Genomic DNA, 22384 nt, shown 5'->3' on the forward strand with positions numbered 1-22384 from the left:
TGTTGCAATATTTATACTCCCAGTGCATTGAACTGTGAAGAAAGTAAGAAACAGCAAAGCTTATAAAACATTAATTTGTGTATCTCCAAGTTCTAAACACATAAAACTGATAGATAACATCTTTTATCACATATTTACCCCTTTATCCAGTGGATATCACTCATACGATATTGTTCATATCCCACAGTATGTATTCCTATACCGCGTGACGTAATGTGCATACAAACTCGATCAAGGTGACAGAATTCCCAAAAAATTGTAAAAATTGATGGAAGTGGCACAGGTGTTGTTAAAATCTTCAAAATTTGAAAACAATGACTATATGTGAAATAATTAGTTAAAATCGAGGAAACCGGCCTGTCATTTTCATTATCTAGCCTAGTTATCGTCTCGAAAAAGTGAAACAGCCTGCAGCTTGGCATGGCATACAACCCATGATTATGATTTGTATCGATTGTAAATCTCAATGATCAAGGAAACAAATATACATTAAAAGAATATTAAATGACGAGAACTGAAATCGTTTTTCTTGAAACTCAAAATGAAAACCCTTCTATTGACACACACACCCCACCCCCAGAACTGAATATTGTGTAAATCTTTCTGAGTGCTCTTTTATCACATATTTACCCCTTTATCTAGTGGATATCAACTTTCCATCTGCATGTACCAAATGTACCTGTGATACGCCACATTCAACTGCACACAAAACGATTCCATCACAAATACAGATGTAAGAAACACAAGCACATCTAACAATGAAAGCTTCACGCCCCTCCATGTCACAGGAAACATAAACATTCTCTAAATGATGATATACATGATGGAAAATTCATCGTCAATATTCACAAATGTATGCAACTACAGCAAATCCAAAAAAAGGACGCACGTCATATATGACACAGATTCGGATGTCACTGACATTTTCATGAATAATCACACAATTTCAATATAAAACGTTCTGAAATGTAAATGTTTTTCTCATTTAAAAATGATCTTTTATATATTTGACTTTGTGATAGTCAATATTCATTTTTATTTATATTACCCAACAAACTATTTGTAGCGGCATAATGTTACCGTTACGAATGTATTTCAGGTTGTGGTAAACAAAACAGAATATATTCAAAATGCAAATTCAGTGGTCTGTTGGAATAAAATATGTGATATTTTATATCCATTTGCCAAGGCTTGGGGATAGAAAACACACAACGAGTTGGATAATAATTATATCCAACCACAAACCATGGGAGATCCGATATTTATAGTAACTGTTTCTATTAATTTCATTTACTATCTTAATCCAGCTCGAATTCACACTTTATATCTAGATTATCATCATCAACCTTGAAACTATTATACATTTGTGTAATTGATGTTCACATTACAAGACCAATCATGACCAGCTGTATATTTTGCATGAAAACCATGTGAATATTTCATGCAAATATCATGTGTGTTACTTTTCATCTTCTTATGTGAAATATTTGCTTAAAATTCATCCAAATTTCCTATTAGAATCATGTGAGCACTTTTCCCTGCATATCAAGCTAATTTTTGTGATGACTGGTCTGATATAAATGAGATCATTTTAGAATCTTGAATAACAACCAACATCTATGTTGACTTGAGCAGGCCTAGGGCTGTGCTAGGCTGTGGTCGGTGCTGTGTGTGCTAATGATTGTGCTAATATTTGCTTGCTAATCTTGCTTTTGATTTATAAAACTAATCAAGCATTTGGCTTTTTTTTTCTTTTGTGCATTTTCTGGGAATCCATGGAAACAGAATCTAGTAAGTGCTGTTTTACACCTAACCCATATTTACTGCCATATTTATCAGTATACCTCAGAAAGTCTGTAAGGGCAGAAAGACTGTCAATTAAGTCTTTTATTGGGTCAAAATCAGGAGCTAAATTGTTTTATGACCAATTATATTTATTTTTTTTAAATTGGGACTGTAAATTGGGAAATTCTTGCCTGGATTATTTTTGCCCAGCCATATTGAAATATCTAATTCACCCCTAAACCTTTAACAACTACTTTAATGTGATGGACTCGTCCATTCATGGTTAGAGCAAAATTGTGATGATAAAACAGGCAAAAATTTCACAACATATCAGAATCTGCCTAATTTCTGATATGAAAAGCAAATGTGAAACTTGTTGATTATTCACAAGTTTGATTTGCATTTTTCCATGACTGAGGAATTTTTCATCCAGATTTCTTTAATGTTATATGTAACATCTTCCATTCTATGCATGTTCTTACACTTCATGCTTATGCTTTTCTTGTCGATCATAGAAAATTAGTTTTCAGGAACTTTGTAATCAGAAATCTCTGTTTACACAATTAATATGTATCTAGAACCCTAAATTTAGTAGCTTGCTTGAAAAATCTTGCAGACTTCAATAACTGAATAAATAATTTTTTCAACTGAGGAATCAGTGCGATTTTCCATTTTCTACAGAGTTATTTGCCTTTGAAAACTGTTTGTCCGAAACATTAGCAAGTGTTTTGAGGATTATTACAGATATTCAAAGCATGTTTCTGTATATTGATTTAAGAGTGTGGAAAATCCAATTAAAGGGGATGTCACATATATGTAGATTTGTTAGGTTTTCAATAACAGTTGCATTTTTGAAATTACTAAGTTCTACAACAATTGCACAATGGGTATTTCTAGGTTCAAAAGAAGATCAGGAAGCCACGGAGATGTTGGTTGGAAATGCCCAGAACTTGATGCAGGCGGTGAAGGAAACAGTGCGAGCAGCAGAGGCTGCCTCCATAAAGATCCGCGTGGACTCGGGCTACACAATCCGCTGGTTGCGCCGGCGCCCATGGTACACTTCATGAGTATGGTACCACTAGGATCTTCTATTATACTGGACAGGGTGCCCAGCGGCAGCAGTCCGATGTGGGGCCCAGTATGATGTAACATGTATTGGTGTCAAGTGTGTGGGACATATCTACTATTATTTACATAGCTTGTATCTGGAACTGTGTACAAGGTTCTGGAGATTTTTTTTTTAAGTATATATTCTTTCTTTCACCATTTTGTCTGCTTAAAGTACAGAGTAAAATACTGCTGATTCTGGTAGCTGTTACAAAGAATAGCATGTAAAGAGTCTACCAAACCCTTGTGAAATTTCAAGTGATAAATCCTGTAGATCTGTGATGGTTTTTTCATCAAATTATTTTTATTTGTGATTTTGTTATGTGTTAGTTATTTTTATGTCTCTGCATTAGTTATGTTTTTAATAAAGAGATATTTTGGTATTGAAATCAGTGGGAAAGACATTTTGAGTGGGTACAAATGCATGTACTGTGATGGTAAAGAATCATTTGTCAAGAGAGTGAATGGAGAATTGTGATGACTTCATTATCAAATTAATATGATGTTCAATAATTGAACAAAGATCAGGTTCCCTGGTCCCACGAAGATGGTGCTATTTAACTTTGGTGTGTTATAGATGTTGTAGAATTTATCTATTTTAATGGATGCTTAGTGCTTTTTTTTTCAAAATTAATTAATATTTTGTGACTGTTTTGTTTATAAAGAAAAGTGCCTTTATTTCAGATTGCTGACTTTGAGTAAAGGAGGAGATAGTTTGCTTATTGTATATATAGTGTTCTGTTTGGATTTGAATCGTTAATAGTAATTCTGTTGAAATGCACGTCCACGTGAAACAAAATTTGAGGTAAATTATTCGTAGAGGAAATGCATGTGTTATGAAGATTACTGATGATCCCGAGTTTCTGTGGGTCGGAATTTCGTACCTATTGTCAGTATTACAGTGTGATTGTGAAGGGATTCTAATGTTCATTATTACATCACATGATTTTTGTCAGGTTCACGCGATGGATTTGAAACTACATGTAGGTACATGTTCATAAAACTAATTAAAAAAAATTTCCTGAATGAATTCTGAAAATATGAAAGGTACTTAATGACACAGATAACCAAAAATAGACTGGATGTGATGTCTCCATCAACAGAGTCCTTAATAACTTAACATGTGGATATATATCGTATACATTTAATATTTTCAGAAATATTTTATGTTAGTGCAAATTTACCTTCTCGATGTTTTATTTTGATATGGAATCAGTCACCTCACAGAAGGGACTAGCCACAGAAATTTTTTAGTGAAATTTGGCCTGGTAATCCATGTCTTCGTATTTTGTCATAGACACAGTATTGGCCAATATTCTTGTGGAAACATTTTGTACACTGTGAAATAGTATTGATATTATTGTACCCAGGTAATGGTCAGTGCCTACTACATATTGGTACATATACTTATCTGTACATTCATACATTTTTAGTGCAATGTATATTTGTGTCTCCTGCAAATTGAAGCGACATTTAGGGATTACTGTGTCCATTGTCTGTCCGTCTTTCACACACTAGAACTTTGAAATATGTAGGTATAGATAGGACTTTGATATTCAACAAGTATGTGAGGGTCCTATAACAATAGAATAATCACTGATGCCCTCGCAGGTGACAAGTGTTGCTTTGAACACTGTAGCTAGAAACGATACAATAATCAAGGCAAAACATATTTAGTGCAATTTACCATGCAATTGTAAGATTTTGTATACTGAATAAAAAAGCACCGTAAATACAGTTTCTTAACTTTTCCATGTTTACTGTGTCTTCTCCTTAGTGAGTATCTCACTCTCAGACATATGTTGTAGTGAGATGTCTGTTTTTTTTGTGTCTTTTCCTTATTGAGTATCTCCCTCTAAGAAGACATTGTAGTGAGATGTCTGATTTGTCTTTTCCTTATTAAGTATCTCACTCTCGGACATATGTAGTAGTATCTCGCTCTTAGACAGACATTGTAGTGAGATGTCTGTTTGATTTGTCTTTTCCTTATTGAGTATCTCACTCTCAGACAAAACATTGTAATGAGATGTCTATTTTTTGTGTCTTTTCCTTATTGAGTATCTCACTCTCAGACAGACATTATAGTGAGATGTCTGTTTGATTTGTCTCTCCTTATTAAGTATCTCAGACAGTCACTGTAATGAGATATCTGTTTGATTTGTCTTTTCCTTATTAAGTATCTCAGACAGACACTAGTGAGATATCTGTTTGGTTTGTCTTTCCTTATTAAGTATCTCAGACAGACACTGTAGTGAGATATCTGTTTGATTTGTCTTCCTTATTGAGTAGCTCACTCACAGACAGTCACTGTAATGAGATATCTGTTTGATTTGTCTTTTCCTTATTGAGTATCTCAGACAGTCACTGTACAAGTGAGATATCTGTTTGATTTGTCTTTTCCTTTTTAGGTATCTCAGACAGACACTGTAGTGAGATGTCTGTTTGATTTGTCTCTCCTTATTAAGTATCTCAGACAGACACTGTAGTGAGATATCTGTTTGATTTGTCTTTTCCTTATTGAGTAGCTCAGACAGTCACTGTAGTGAGATATCTGTTTGATTTGTCTTTTCCTTATTGAGTATCTCAGACAGACACTGTAGTGAGATATCTGTTTGATTTGTCTTTTCCTTATTAAATATCTCAGACAGTCACTGTAGTGAGATATCTGATTTGTCTTTTCCTTATTGAGTAGCTCAGACAGTCACTGTAGTGAGATGTCTGTTTGATTTGTCTCTCCTTATTAAGTATCTCAGACAGACACTGTAGTGAGATATCTGATTGATTTGTTTTTTCCTTATTGATTATCTCAGACAGACACTGCAGTGAGATATCTGTTTGATTTGTTTTTTCCTTATTGAGTATCTCAGACAGACACTGCAGTGAGATATCTGTTTGATTTGTCTTTTCCTTATTGAGTATCTCAGACAGACACTGTAGTGAGATATCTGTTTGATTTGTCTTTTCCTTATTGAGTATCTCAGACAGTCACTGTAGTGAGATATCTGTTTGATTTGTCTTTTCCTTATTGAGTAGCTCACTCACAGACTGTCGATATAGCGAGTTGTTTGTTTATTGTGTCTTGCCCTTGTAGGTGTCTGACGATGCATTAGATCTAGTGCTTTTCGATTGGTCATTTTATCAAATAATGCATTTGCGTGTAAATTTAAAAAGGATTAAGAAACGCAGCTATCTGAGAGTTAGCGAAGGGCTCACGATTTCATCATGATTCTGTACGACAGTATCCTAAAGCACTCTTCAAATCAAAATATATATTTACAGTGATCGATCTACCACAAGAGATCATGGTCGGTATCTGCGCATATGCCCACTGTCCGGTGAAGGCTTGGATACGTCCAGTCTCGTAAAACAGTGAACAGAGATAGGATCTACTAACTTTTGATGCAAGTTGGCTATTTAATGCTTCCTAAGTTAAGGCCTTTTATGGAACGATCCCCTTAGGATGGGAGCCTCTTGAGAAAAAAATCACTGATGGTGTAAAGACATCTGTGTAAAGAAATTATATATTTACTTAGTACCCTTTTGAACAAAGGTGATGGGGAAACTCCTGTAAAAATAATTTCTGGATCCTTGCATAAAATGATTTTCATAGACATAGAGAGATTGATAATAGAACATTGATGAATAGAGAATTGAAAATAGAACATAAGAGGAGGCTCTCAATATCGGCTGATTTCCTTTTAAAACCTGGATGAAAATATAAATATCAATAATATTTGTCTAGTCATTTATAAAATGTTCGCCTAGATGAGTAGCTTAGTAGGTTAGCACATCAACTGCTAACCTGTAGATCATGGGTTCGAGTCCAGCAGGGGTTTAAAAAAATCAGATTGTTTTCTACTAAAACGACATTTTTTGAGTAAATTTGAAAGTTTTCAATTTCAAAATATTGTTGTCCATATCCTCCACTTTTTATCCATATCAAATTTCTCTGGTGTAGCATTCCTCCTTAATTAATGCTCATCATATTGGTCGTTAGCTGCGAATGTCATCCATATTTCAAGTCAGCTGATGGGTTTTGCTTGTGTAACTGTTAATGTAATGGGAATAAGGATACGATATTAAAAAGTCCTCTAAATATGACCACCCCATTCCGGACACAGTACTACATGTAAGTACGTATCTCGTAAGCCCCAGTGATGACCGTCCCATTCAGGACGCGACACTTATTTCATATTTAAATCCTAATGATCATCCCACTCAATCCCATATACAAGGGAACTAGTTGTAAACCAATGAGAAACCCCCGGAAAGTAGTGTCATCTTTAAAACAAAAGAAAGACATTTTTTTTAAACCAAGCAATGTGCTCTCCACAAATACACCACAGGGGCTTGTAAAAAAAAATATATCAAGACAACCCATAGGGGTGTCTTGATTTTTCTACACAAGCCTCTGTGAATACCTAATGATTATCTTTTTGCAGTTAACATACTTAAGATAAAGAGGAGTCTTAGAGTTTGTCAGTTTCAAAAATGCACACAGGTTACAATGTCTGCGCCTCGAAATTTAAAATGGAATGTAAAATAATGAGGTTTTAAATATTGGCCAAGAACCTTAATATTCAGACAAAAATTTCGGCTAAATGATATTTATAACTTTTTAAGTTTGACAAAATTCACGAATTTACAACGTTTGATTTCGTAACAAGTCGCTATTATTTGTTTTATGAATTCAAAATTCAAGTACATGTCTAGGGGTATTTTGAAAATATTATTTTAGATAGTAAAATCCTGCAGATTTATAGGTAAAGTATATGACAGACTTGGACCAATACATTTAGCACTATACCAGTACCTACGTATTTATAACAACTTACCCGTCTGTACTAAAATCCGAGGAGCCGACCTTTGTTTTATATTTGATTTAAAGACTGCTTTAGTATTTCTGGGTCATTTTCTGATGTTTAAAATGTTTCCTTGATTTCAAAGATTCCTTGTTGATATCAATTATTCTACTTGTTGAAAACATTTGGGTGTGTGTGTGTGTGTAAATATCGCGGATTATGAAAAAGCATAAACTGGCTCCAAATTAGGTTATATATCGCACAAAACTAAATTCATTCCTTATGATTGAATGCAGAAAGACGCTGTACAAGTCTGTACACAAACACTGGTCAATACAAATCGCAAATCAGAAATTAGAAAGGATTTTGAGATATCAAAACAATTTAAACGCAGCCTCTTAGATATGAACACGTTGTTTGTTTGTTTGTTTAATTATGCACATGCATTAACAATTTCACGTATCATCACAATTGATAATAATAATTTAATAAAAAAGAAAGAAAGCAAATTACATTTATCTCTGCAAGCAGTCCCCTGCAAATAAAATATCTTCCGCGTAACATGAATTCAACCTAGGAATTTTTAGTAAAAAATTTCTATCTATAAAACTCTCATATAACTTATAAGTGGTGTTTACATTTTTTATGCACAGTGCTTGTAGTAGTTGTTTTCAGAGGGGATAATCTGAGCATACGTGTCATTTCTAGTATTAATTCTCGTACGGTACATATGACCGATGTGTGAAATTTGAATTCAAATACAATAATCCAATGGTTTGAATTTGAGTAAATCTAATAAGAGTGAAACCGTATGACTGATCTCGGATGTAATTAGCTCTACTGATGTCAAACGTTCCCCACAGAGAAGCCCATTGTGTGCATGACTGGCATGTAGTACTCACCAGATCTTGATATTTCAGATTAATTCTATGAAAAGGCTTCAATTAGTAATATTATTCATGAATTTAATTAGTTTGATAGAAGACTAATTAAGATATTAGAGATAAATTACACATGTAAATTAATTCATATAAAAAATGCCGTCTGAAATATGTCATAAGTTTAAATTGTTCAAAACTTTTAGAACGCGCACGATATATGTAGAGAGAGAGAGGGGTGGGGCTTCTAGTCGTTGATTACTGCACACCAGGGGAAAAATACATGTGTTTGATGCATGCAGGGCTTTTGACACGCACGCACATACACAATATATATAAATATTATATATATATATATATATATATATATATATATATATATATATACACTGTGCCCCCCCCCCTAAAATTTTCAAATTTAAGGTAAGTCGTGGTACCTTGTTTAGAAAAATGTATTACACGATAAAAAGAAGCAACAATTTCTTCCACTCCCAGAGAAATATTTGATTTCTTGAATTACATTATTGGAAGAACTTAATTTTTTTCCCCAAAACCCTTAAAATTTGCGTCATTTTATTAATTTCACCTTTTCAAAAATAATAGAAAATGGTACAAATGACTAAATAGGAGACATATTTCAAGCCCTGTAAAATTCGGGAGCTTCGCCCCCTAGGCCCCCACCAGGGCTTCGTCCTTGACCCACTGCCTTATAAAGTGGCGCCTCCCCCCCCCCCCCTTAACCGCAATTTCTGTATCCGCCCCTGATATATATAGCTTTTCAACAAATAAGCACAAATTTACTTGGTTTGATGATTAATAAAGACAAACCAGTAATTGTCAAATTGAGTGAATACGTAGTTAAAACTTTCCAAAAAAAGGTGATGCTTTAAAACTGCAAAAATCATTATAGTTTATTATTCATATGTTGGTATAATACTGATATTTTCCATTTACTGGTGTATACACCTGATTTGCAATTCATATATGTATGTACTCGTTTCCCCAACATGCTATGTACATCCACATGTATAGTTTGCAGTTCATTTAAACTGTAGTCAATGATGTAAACTTTCTTTTTTGAAATTTCCTTCTTTATAAGTTGTCTTGCTGTTATGCCCTCTGGGCCCAAAATTGAAATAAACTCTCTCTCTCTCTCTCTCTCTCTCTCTCTCTCTCTCTCTCTCTCTCTCTCTGATCTCCCATGGTTTGTAGTTTGATATGATTTATATTCAACGAGTTGTGTATTTTCAATCCTCGAGCCTTGGCGAGGGAATAGAAAGTAGACAACGAGTTGGATTAAATCAAATCAAACCACAAATCATGGGAGATTCTTTTTATCACACAGTGTTATCCCCCCCCCCCCCCCCCCCCCCCGTTCTGATAGTTGGGAATTTTGCTTCCTGGCATTTTGTAAACAAACTACATAAAATTGACGTTTGATATCCACTGGACAAAGGTGTAAAACACGTGATAATTAAAACAAACTTTACATTTAAGTAAAACAGTTTCAGGTGTCAATGTATTAAAACAAACATCACAGATAAATTAATAAGTAAACTTAATTTGGAGAAGTTTACATAATATCACAGCTTGTACGCAACATACCACGGTTTCACTAAAGCAGACACCACAGATGCACTAGTTGGTGCACATAAAGACTTTAAAACACGTAGGCCTAAAATACAGATTACGTATTATGTACGGTGAAACAAAACCAAACATCTTAATTAATTTCATTATGGTTTAAATTCTTAAATGTGATGGCCACAAAATAAATACACAGCATGTTTTCCGTTCCAACGCTGCACAAGACTTTTGAACGGATTAAAATTCCCTTTCTGATATTTTCGTGAAGTTCATTTCAGAGTGATTTGAAAGATCTCTTGTCGTATGTGCATGTACGAACGTTAGGATTTTTGAAGATCTAAAACTATGTGAACTTTTCTGAAATTTAAAAATATCTGCAGATAATCCATATAAATTTTCAAAAATTATATTTCTACAGCTGTGCATACTTCGCATCTTGCGCATATGTTAGCAATGGATATTAATTAATTCATTATAGCGACATCATACTTCTCATAAATGCTTTTTCATGGATCTTGTCAATTTTTGCTACAAAAGTGCTAAAGTTAAAAGTTGCAGTATAAAATACACCAACTGGTTGGTCTATAGTTTTCCCTACTAAATGGGGTTCATTTTTATTGAAAAGAGGTGAGACCTGGACATCTTTCAGATAGCCAGGAAAGAAACCATTAGACAAAGTTATATTTATTCCAAGATCTAAAGGCTCATTGATGGTGCTTCTAGGTTACATGTTTACAAGTAACTTGGCCACATTCCAATAGATTCACTATTATAAATTTATTCAGTAATAATCTGTGTGCCTAACGTTATTTTCATTTGTAACATGAAAAATAAAAGACAAAGAATGGTCTTGCTTTTCTTTTATAGTTGTAATGTTCTTATGTGTATATATCCGTAATGAAATAATTACATGTTAATAAAGTCAATGCTTTCATCAGTTGTGCTCAATTTCAAATCCAGTTTGTATCACACACAGGGGCTCGTCACGAAATTTTTGTCTTATTAAAATTTGACATCGTCTATATTTATATGTAAATATAGAATAGAGAGGGTCAAATTCGTGACGAGCCCCTGTGTATTACAAGGCACAAAAAAAATCAAGTACTTTAATTATGAAGAACAGGCTAATTATGTGATTTTATATCAAACTTGAACGTTGCAAGTTCAAGATAATTCAAATATCACCAGTGGGTAACTTAGGTATTTTTTAATTCCCCATGTCGCGCCCCAAAAGGAAAACAAATGAAAAGAAAATAATACTTCTGGGCATATTAAAGTAAATCCTTTCAACAGGTTTTGCCGCTTATCCCATTTACCTGTTCTTCAAGTAACAATTTTTAATTTACAACCATTATTAGAAGATGTGGTCTCACACAATCAATACTAATTATCACGTTCAAATGCCATCGCTCGTATTTACAAGCACGGGCACCTGTTAGTTACGGTCAGTTGATTTCCCTATATGGAGTGTATATAAGGTCATTGCTATGGATTAGCCAATGAGAAGCGAAGCTAATTTAAAGTGGAATATATAGGTCAACCAATCAGATAGTTTTATTCAAACTGTTGTAGCTCTCTTTGTTCGATAGGTTGATCTCGGGATTTTACTATAGTAGTGGGGCTCATGGGATACGATTCGAAATTCCTTGTATTCAAAAGTGAATTGACGTAAAAAGTTAATCATAACATCAGGGAAAGAAGTGACAGCACTGGTAAGTCGGATAATACATCCATTAAAGACGGAATCTGCACGTTAATCGATTTCTGATCCGAGGGGGAAAATGTCACATGTCTGAATTTTGAATTTACCTCGCTGCTTTTGAAGCTATGTATGCTCTATACAGCATGACGTTTACGTTTGCGCCAAGTTTGAAATATATTGCAAGAAGCATTGCTCATTTATGTGTAAGATCGCCTATACAGCCAATAATATTGCAGGGTTTTATTTTGTAGTTTGAGCCTGAAGTTGATGCGGTCAGAAACACGATGTTAAGCATGGCATATTGTAATCCGTCCGAAATGGATTTTCTAGAAACCGTGTCTATGGACTCCCACGACATCCATAGTGAAATGGAGAAAATTCTGTCAAACGCAAACACCGAGTTTCTAAACAACAGTGACAATAGCAACCATGCAAACAGTGCTTTTGATTTAGATGCCACCGGACCAGGTTCCATAGACGAATGGATACAAGCTATACATTGGAATGATGTGGCAAAAGTTCACAGTGTCATGGACTCATCATTTGATATGGACAATAATAATCCAAATTTAGTTGTCAATCCTCAGTCAGTGATGCCAATAGTAGTAGGACCGGTCCACAGCTCTCCAAAGGAGGCCGCCTTTTCACAGATTGACACACAGACAGAACCAAACTCCACAGCTGTGAATTTACAAGGCTCAGTGTATGGCTCGGAAGCCCTTGGACTGAAAATAGAAAATGTGATTAGTCTCAATCCCCAATTCAATGAAAAAAACAACAACCATTTAGGAGCAACAGGCAATTCTCCACTAAGACAGAACTTTGTGTCAATACAGGCTCCCAGCAGAATGACAAAGTCTGTCACTGTGTCCGTTTCTAAAGGTGCCGTGTCATCAGTCAAGAAGATGGCACGGCACGAAAAAGTGTTTCCCAAACCCATGTATTCGTATAGTTGTCTGATCGCCCTGGCTTTAAAGAACAGTCGACATGGAAGTCTACCTGTCAGTGAAATTTACAATTTCATGACGTGAGTGCATTGGATTTTTCTTTACAATCATGTGCTTCTTCTTTATTCTATGGATCAATTTATTAGTTTAATTTGAAGGTTTATATGTCACATAGTCTTGGATGTTAAGTATAATGGCATATGAATGCAGTATAGATTTATGAATTCACAGAAGCACTTTGCATGTAGACAAGGAAGTTCTTTAGTGTAATGGTTTTTAAAATGTTAACATTTTCATAATTTTGGAATGATTCCTAATCAATGTTTTTTCTAGAGAACATTTCCCATACTTTAAAACAGCTCCAGATGGATGGAAGGTAAACTATATGTTTTTTAAAAATGTAATGTTAAACTAAATCGAATATTTGAACAGGTGCTTTATTTAGGAGGGGCCAGGGTATTTAAATCACTGACCCGTTTTATGACGGAAGTTTAAAGTTCATGTCAGGATAAAATTTGATATGGAAGGCACGGATCTTATATCCCGTTTTTAAGTGTTTTAGTTTGTAAAATTTGCTTAGCAAACTTACTGTAAATTCCTCTTAACTGTTAGAGTTAAGTACTTTTTAGATATGATAGTCAGTGTTTTTATAAAAACTTGTTCAAGGAATTATCAAACTTGATCATTTAGTAACTGTTGGTTGGTTTGTTTGTTTGTTTTCTTTTTCAATTCAGTATTCTTGACCTTTTCAGAACTCTGTTCGACATAACCTGTCATTAAACAAATGTTTCGAGAAAGTGGATTCGCCCAAACTGAATGGAAATACGAAGAAAGGATGCTTGTGGGCACTTAATCCAGCCAAGATTCTTAAGATGGAAGACGAACTTGCAAAACACAAGAAAAAAGACCTAGATTCCATTCTAAAGAGCATGTCACACCCAGGTAATGAATATAAAATAACAAAACTAAAGGCAATCTAGATGTCTTGTAATCATCAAAATAATAATCAGGAGTACCCCATGGTCATTTTGTTTGAATTATTAAAACTTTTATAATGTGTACAAAGAGAAGTTTTGTGGTGGAACTTCTCGGGTCTTTGTATTAACATTGAGGGAAGAGATTTGAGAATACATATTTTATTTTTTTAAAGAAAAAAAATTAATAAATTTAGTTGTCTGGTGTCTCAAAGGGCCTGATACAGATACCATTTATTGATAGAACCATTAGAAATCTTATCAACAAAACCATTGTAATTTATCCTCTTACAAAGAAAAGTACAGTTATTCTTGTGAAAACTGCATTCCATTCCCATACATCAAAGACAATGTCATACAACAATTATGTAACTGGCTAAAAGATCAAAGCACACTGTGATAATGAGCATGAAAGAATTTTTCTGGATATTGTTTACTCAAATTGACTTAAGGCAGATGTGTGTGTGTATACAAGGTAGATCTTAATCTGGGGTCCCCCTGAGGGTACTGAACAATTACTACACTGGCCTGGTCAATGGATGTTTAAGCTGCCAGATTTATGATTATGACACCTTGCAGAAATTTATAATTGACACTGAGTGTTAAGTCTGGGGGACCAAGAGATTTAGTTGGATATCAAAGCCTTGGGGTATTAAATTTAGATTAATCAGACCAATTTATTAGGGATTCCTTTCATGTCAAGACTGCCCCATATTGGAGTCAAGAAATAATGGGGGGGATAGATTGAAAGGTATTTAATTATTACCTGTACATTTTAGTTATTTGTGTCAAGAAATTTTTAAAATTGTTCACTCCATTTGAATGGCATTGCTACAATTAAATTAATATTAAATCTACATTGTGATAATTCATGTATATAAAAAAAAAAAAGAGAGAAGAAACAGGAGGGTAAAGTTTTGGGAGCATATTGAATTAAATGATTAACAATGGGAGTATTCAGTGTTCATTGTTAGATGAACATTGCAAAATTTTCAAAATGTCTGTATGCATAATCTGATAATTGTTCTTCTCCATATCCCACTATGAGCTAAGTAGATTAATGATAATTAAGGCTGTAAGTCAGGGATTATGCCAGGATTATTATGTAAGGCAGATACTCATGCATAGATAATCATGCAATATTTGGAGAGTACCTGTCCTAGTATGTGTTCAGGTTGTTTCATCACCCACCTGAGGAGGGACATTAATTAAGGTCATTTATGGTTACTAGTGACCAGGCCTGTGGACTGACAGGTGTCATGTGTAGCTGACCAGTGTTGTAACCAGTGGGTATTAAGTTGTCAGCCCTTATCTACCAGACTGATAGAGAGACCTGTCATATAAATCATATTGTACACCAATGTTAACATCCACTGTTGATTGCTCTATTTAATTATTTATTGGTAATCAATAAGTACTCTGTAAACAATGATAAAGGGCCATGTTAAATGTATCTATTCAAACTGAAAATTTCATTGTTGAAATGTGCCATTATTGAGTATTAAACATTAACTATTAAGGAGAAATACAACATAAGTAGTGATCATCTTAAGGAGGTACTCTACATCGTCATAATGGCTGACTTCCTTTAAAAACATGGAGGAAAAAATTAATATCAGCAATATTTGACTTTTCCTTATCAAATACCTAGCCAAGTAGCTCAGTAACTTAACATACTGATTGGTGAACTGTAGGTTGCAGGTTCGAATCCAGCAGGGGTTTTAAATTTTTTTTCAGACTATCTTCTACTAAAACTGTATTTTTTGACAAAATAAAGTAAATTTGAGAATTTTCAACTTCAAAATATTGTTGTACATATCCTCCACTTTCCATCTACATCAAATTTCTCTGGTGTAGCATACCTCCTTAAGGAGAAGTAACATATCAGAGAAATCTGATATGGATTAAAAATGGAAGATATGTACAATATTTTGAAATCCAAAATTTTCAAATTTACTTTGTGTTGTAGAAAATTGCTGTTTTAGCAGAATGTAATCGTTAAGTCTATTTAAAAAAAAACCTGTTGGATTTGCATCCACAATCCACACAGATCAGCGTTCGACATGTTAACTGGCTACCCAGCTAAGCAATCAAATTTATTGGGAGTATACTAATATTGCTGATATTTGTATACAATTTTCTTCCATGTTTAAAAGGAAGTCAAGTATTATAACAATTTAACATACCTCCAGGCTCCTTGATGTATTTGAAACAGAATAAACTCGAGGGCAGTGTCAGTAAAGCATATAAATTCAAAGATTTTAGTTATGATTGATAGCGAGTTCCTTATGCAACTTGCTTTAGTACACACAGAAATACCTAAAATTTGACATTTCTACATTATAGATTATTCCATTTTATTTTTGGGGACATTTAATTTTTTTATTGTGATTAGGGTATTTACCAAACCACCCCATGTATTGTAGATCATTACTCCTGATTTATGAAAGATAGAATGTTTTATTGGTCTGAATTAATTAAGAATGATATAACACTACTATATGTATGTATATTCATCAATGAAACCTGAAAAATATGACCTGTACGATGGGGGGGGGGGGGGGGGGGGGGGGGGGGGCATAAAACTTTTTTCTCTCTAGAAATTAAAAAAAAATGATTTTAAGGTGAAATGTATTCATCATTCATAATGGTTTAATCTTATAAAATTTTTGAGGAATTGACTACTTGCGGTAATGGAAACTTACCTGTCTAATTTCGGTATACATTTACAATGTAGATTGTAGTAATTTCGGTATACATTACATTACAATGTAGATTGTAGTGTGTGATTTTGGTCACCTCTATGTAATCTTCATTAAATGCTTACTTTGTTCTATTTCAGACAAGCTGGAGTTGATTGAGGCTGGGAAGGCAGGACCAGTGGGGTCGAAAAGGGAAGACGTTTCCTCCCCAAAACAGCCCATCATAGAGGAGAAGAAAGACTTCCTAGCAACAGATGTTGACATTCTGGAGAATGGCATGGGGCTGGAACAGGAACTGCCAGAGATTAATTTCCAGGTGTGAAGCGCATTTTATACATGTTCTCAGATAGGGACACAGTTTCCTGTATTGCTTCATTCTTTTCAATAGTTAAATTACATGACTCTTTTAAAGAAACCTTATAATGGTTATAGAAAGTTGGTCAAAAGTAAAATAAGAGATTTATTGATAAGAGGTATTAACTTAATGAGTAAAGTATACTATAAATAATATCCAGTTTGGATAACAGTCAATAAAAGTTGTCTCTCTTGTTTCAGACCTCTGGTATTTGGGATGACATTCGGATTGATTCTGTGACGTCACCCTCTACAACACAAGTCCTCACCCTTAGTGCTGCCCCCTTGTCGGGCCCCGCTACCGTAGCAGGTATGGAGTTCGATTGGCTTGAAACACAGGCTTGGTATTAAAATTTTATTAGTAATTCATTTGGCTAGCTGCTACATACCATTAGAAAAACAGACATAGTGACTAGGAGTTTTAATGATATATTGATACATACAGGTATTTAATTGTCCATAGATATCCTATACAGTGAGCACCCAATACAGAGTCAAGTTCGATGATTAGCAATTATATGTAAAATTTAAAAAGAAACTGGGAAAAAAATCACCAACAATTATTTTACTTACTCGGTTCTCTAAGTATTTTGATTAATTAATATTGTTGTTGATTAAAAACCTGTCAACTGCCAATAATAATAATAAAAAAGAACATAACATTTTGATATCATTTAGTTTCATGATGGTGTTATTGGATGCTGAAAAGAAGTTCATGGGACAATATAAATGTCAAAATCAAAGAAAGTGAAAGCACTCATTTTGTTATTTTAGTCTTTTTAGTGAAAAATTTCAGTAAGTGAATTAAGTCTGATATATCATATTTAAAAAATAATGATCAAGTTTTCGTGTATGTTGCAGGATAACTGCTGAGGTTGAGAAATGTTGTTTTGGAATTTAAAAGCCGAGGCTTTTATGTTTCAAACAGCATTTCTCAACCTCAGCGGTTATCCTGCAACATGCAAGAAAACCAGAACTTTATTTCTATTCTCCTATGGCTCAGAAATATGCAGCCAATCGTTTTCCTATATAGCTATGAATTAGGTCACTGTGACATCATGACAGTTTACGAAACGGTCTGCATTGGGGGTTTTTTTGCTGACGAAAGGGGTGAGATTTTTAAATCTATTTTGTACAAATATTTCAAGGATTTAGTTTAATGTTAATGGATTATATCAATTGCTTTGAATACAGTTTAAAAAAACCCTTGTTTGTACATCGACATTTTTACGTGTGTATCGCTCTCAGAATGCAAACAATTGAACGATTGGGTTATACTGAATGACAATGTTCTTCAGTCCTTTATGAATTTGATTTTACAACATATATTGATAAATTTTTATGATTATAGAATTGTATTATCAGTCATAGACTTTATTGTTGCATTAGTAAAATATGATGTGCAAGCGAGATGTGTATCACTTTTCTCACAATCAGTTAATACATATGAAAGTATATCATAGAATAATGACCACGGCATTCCTTTGATCTTTGCAATAACTGTGGTAGAATATTGGTTTGAATATTGCATCATTTGAAGAATCCGACTAATACACATTCTTAGATAGGATAGAACTCTAAAGTAGTCTTCAAAATAAGGTCATAATTTGAATTTTACAGCCCAGTCTAAATTCAGGTTGCCAACGCTGAAAATATCAGTCACCTACATGGAATATTTTAATTGCCGATGAAACTTTCAATTGTAAACGATCAGATTCTGATAACAAAATAGTGAAAATTACAAAAAATTGATATATGAAATATACAAAATGATATAAATTCATCCAGAACCCATTGTTTGCCAATGTAGACAGACTCTTTAAAAATAGTATTGATATCGTATTTGCTTATACTTGATATGGGAGTAACTTGGATAAAATGATTTTGTGCAATATCGTGTTTTGATTGATGTCTGTCAGTGTTTTAAATTTCTGTTTGAACAGGAAATGGGAATATCTATGTAATTTCTGTTTGAACAGGAAATGGGAGTATCTATGGAATCCTGACCTGCTCCAGTCCCATGAACACCCTGAATTCCAGCTTGACCCAGAGCAGTTAGATACCGTCCAGTTGTCTAGTCTCTGCCATGTTTAGAACATTCCAGCCAACCCACCCTGTCTGTGTGTCTGTCTCTGTTGATTTTAGAAACTCTAAACCCTTTATCACGTTAAGTGTTTCTTGGATGTTTAGCATGCATCCAGAGGATCCTTTTCCCCTACTGTCATATTGCATATTTAACCTGTACATATGAAGAAAGTGAATTTGAACTGTGTTACTAATTTCACTTCTTGTTTTGATGTGAATGTATCGATTGTTCCACTATGCAGTTGGTGCAACAAGCCACAATGTGTTCAGATAGAATATTCCTAGATTTCTACAAATCTAGCAGCCATGATATTTACAGTTTTATACATATCAGTGTGACTGTTAACTTCTGCTTGTCCAATTTAACAGGTTCATTTTTCCATCTATTTCATGCATTTGTAATTACATGACCCTGAGTACATGCCTTTTGATCTTTATATTCATGAATGTTCCGAGAGATAAACTTTCAATCAACGATCAAACTCAAAATTTCATCCAACTGCTGTTGGATATCTTTAGAATGAATGCACATGCTGTGGACGATAGCGCAATGCACGTGGATTGGCTTTGTTAAGTTTTTATGAGGTGGATGTACACGTTATGTAGACCATACGGAGACCTGTTGTTTGTGATACATGTCTTTAGCTCCATGAATGTCCTCCCTACATTTGTGATCATGCTTTTTAATTTGAGAAATGGCAAGATGTATTGTTTTATGGCGTGAAAATTGTCCTTATTTCTTTTTATTTTTTGTCTGTATAGAACGATCTTTGTTGAGATCATACGTTTGCTCACTCAATGTGATGATATGTTTGTGAAGGAGTGGAATGCACATGAAATGTACATAGAATGGAAGAACGTTGTAAATGAAGGATTGAAATGTGGTGTGCCAAAGTGATGTTTTCCTAAGTGGATTGCTTCATGCGAGACACAAACCCCTCAAAGGCAGCAGTGTATAGGAGCCTGATGGTTCAGCGTAGTTCTGGGACAGCATTGGTTCAGCTTGAGTTCTCAAATCACTAGTCGTAGAGGCTAGCTGGTTCAGTTCTGCTCCAGTGAAGCAAGTAGCTTGTCTTAGTTCTAGTGATTCACAGGTTCACGTTTTGATTTTGTGACTCCAATGCTCGGTTATTTAAGTTTGTAGATGGCTTTTTTAGTAAATTTCTGTATGTATGTAGATGGACAAGGCAAGGTAATGTCATATTACAAATTAATTTTCTAACACAAGTTTGTTCCTATGTTTTGTTTGATTATTGCGAATATATTTTCATGGCCATTTCAGTTAGTAAATATAAATTTTGATAATTTTTTATTTCAAATATTCACAAATCTACATATTTAAGGTAGTGCTCTAAGTTTAGTAATTTTTTTCAACTTAAACAGATGTTACTATATAGCTATTTTACCAAAAGGTCTGAAATTTCATGTTCTAGTTATTATAAGCCATTTGTGTTCCTGTAAATTATGTTCATTTTAGATTTTATTTTAAATCTGTTCATGCAGATTTTTAGTTTTATGTTTAGCTTGCCTGTGTTGACTTTTAATAATGTTTATATTTTATGTAGTCTTATTCAAATCTTTATGTGTTCCAATATATCGTGAAATTCACAAGCTTGCAGCAATGAATGTGTTCACACCTTCTTTTCACCAAAGAAGAAAAACTTGTATTATATTTTTTACCTGATGTACTTTAAGATGCATTACAAAAGAGTGAGAAAAAAAATTAATAAATAGTTTTCTTGATTCTGTTGTTTGACTTTCTTCAGTGGAGATAATTATCTCGGCTTTTTGCGTAAAGGGGATGTTTAATCTCATCAATAGTACGTCACGCAGGCATGGAGGAGTTACATCCGTATTCTTAATTAAATTTTAACAAATGAAGTGCTGGATATTATAGGATGACCTTGATGACATTTTGAATCCATATCTTTCAACCTATGAAGGACGGGAACATATCCTGAGACCCAACCAACATCATCATTTGTCGTTTTATTGACCAATGCATGTGGTGCTGTGGTTGTAACTTGTGATGGTGAAATGCATTTGCAGTGCTCCAGTTATGAATTTCCTGTTCACTGGATTGGGACTTTTACTGTTGACAGGTGCTCTGGTTGTCCAGGTACTGTTTATATGTGTAAGGGAGAATGGCTTGTAAATTGCTATAATATTGTAGGGTACCTGATGTAGGAGATCGAACAAAAGCATTATATTGCATACTGTAGCTTTCAACTTGCAAATAATCCTTCTAGATTGTCAAACTATCTCGTAAAAATTTTCCAAGTACTCGAGATATTTGAGAATCAGTTGAAGAACTTATCTATTATTAATTTTACTTGAAAATATCTTGGGACTCCATTATTTAATGTGTACACGGATTTGTGATGCTCAAATTGGGGAAATTATACCTTTTCCTTGGCAGCACTTTGCAACTGGTGACCATTTTTAAATATCTGAGAGATCTAATCAAACCAATTTCTTTTTTTTTTTTTATACAGATGTTTAAAAGTATCTGCTAGTAAGAATAATGTATCCAGGTCCAATCAAGGGTGTATGGAATTTAACCCCCTCCCCTGCTGAGTTGCATTCCTTACATTCTGAGAAAGCGGGCAGAAAAATAGTTTTTTTTTTTAAGCTTCACTTGGTTGAAATAAATTATACAAATATATTCATAAAAGAATAGGGACATATAATAAATTTATTTTCTATGATATTCAAAAGTTGAAATAGATTACCCCTCTCTATATAATTCTATACAAATTTTTCCCCACTGTTTTGGACTTTATTGAGAAATCATGGGAATGAATTGCATTCTATACATTATTAGTTAAACTTATAAAAACTTAAATTTAGTTTTCATTTTTGAAAAAGTTTGTAGCAAGTGTCGATAAAATAAGGAAATTCATGTCGGATATTATATAACTATATTATATAGCTGGGGGTAAATAATGTGACGTCACAATACATTGAATCAGGGAGGAACAATGTCATTGGGTTTTTTTGCATGTAGACAATGTATTGTGACATCACATTTATCCCTGGCTTCAGCAGGGTATATAGAAATTTACATCTGGTTCGTTAACCAATCAGAACTTGTCTTACAATCTATATAGGAAATAGACAAAACATACAGCACACCCAATTTTAGTAGCCTTCTTAACTATGAATGAAGCGACATACTGTAATTCCAGTTTTACTCACCTTAATTCCTGGCTAGAGATAACAAGATTTTTACTAGAGTTCCCAGATAGGGATGACACAAGCCATGCTACGCATCTAGTTTTACTCGCCTTCCCAGATAGGGATGATTAAGATGTACTGCACATCCAGTTTTTGCATTGGATTCCAGAATTGGAGACTTTGTACCTGATAATTCTGCGCACTGAATGTCACAAGTGCAGTAAAACTTGGTTACAGTGAACACGCTTGTAATGAAATCTTGCTTACAGTGAAGTGATTAACAT

The 22384-nt window shown here is 34.0% G+C and overlaps 2 protein-coding genes and 1 long non-coding RNA gene across 21 annotated transcripts in view; 2 read left to right on the plus strand and 1 right to left on the minus strand.

Moving 5' to 3' along the window:
- The window catches only part of LOC125683371 (vinculin-like), a 47628-nt gene extending 42996 nt beyond the window's left edge, over positions 1-4632 (plus strand). For all 19 annotated transcript variants that reach the window (XM_056140051.1, XM_048924462.2, XM_056140057.1 and 16 more), the window contains one exon: positions 2683-4632. In XM_056140051.1, coding sequence (XP_055996026.1) covers positions 2683-2852 — 170 coding nt within the window. In that variant the 3' untranslated portion in view covers positions 2853-4632. The remainder of the gene's footprint in view (positions 1-2682) is intronic.
- A 7479-nt stretch (positions 4633-12111) lies between these two features.
- Positions 12112-22240, minus strand: LOC125647511 (uncharacterized). Its single transcript, XR_007359984.2, has 3 exons — positions 22122-22240; positions 16610-16767; positions 12112-12586 (listed from the first exon to the last, which is right to left on the minus strand). It is a non-coding gene; the product is annotated as an uncharacterized LOC125647511 (long non-coding RNA).
- LOC125647510 (forkhead box protein N4-like) lies at positions 12146-20666 on the plus strand. The gene is made up of 6 exons (XM_056140060.1): positions 12146-12888; positions 13142-13184; positions 13561-13750; positions 16625-16800; positions 17040-17148; positions 18818-20666. Exons 1-6 carry the CDS (start codon positions 12146-12148, stop codon positions 18895-18897), a joined length of 1341 nt encoding a protein of 446 aa, XP_055996035.1. The 3' UTR covers positions 18898-20666.
- Positions 22241-22384: the final 144 nt, after the last annotated feature.

The sequence above is a fragment of the Ostrea edulis genome, chromosome 6, assembly GCF_947568905.1.
Source record: "Ostrea edulis chromosome 6, xbOstEdul1.1, whole genome shotgun sequence".
NCBI lineage: Eukaryota > Metazoa > Mollusca > Bivalvia > Ostreida > Ostreidae > Ostrea > Ostrea edulis.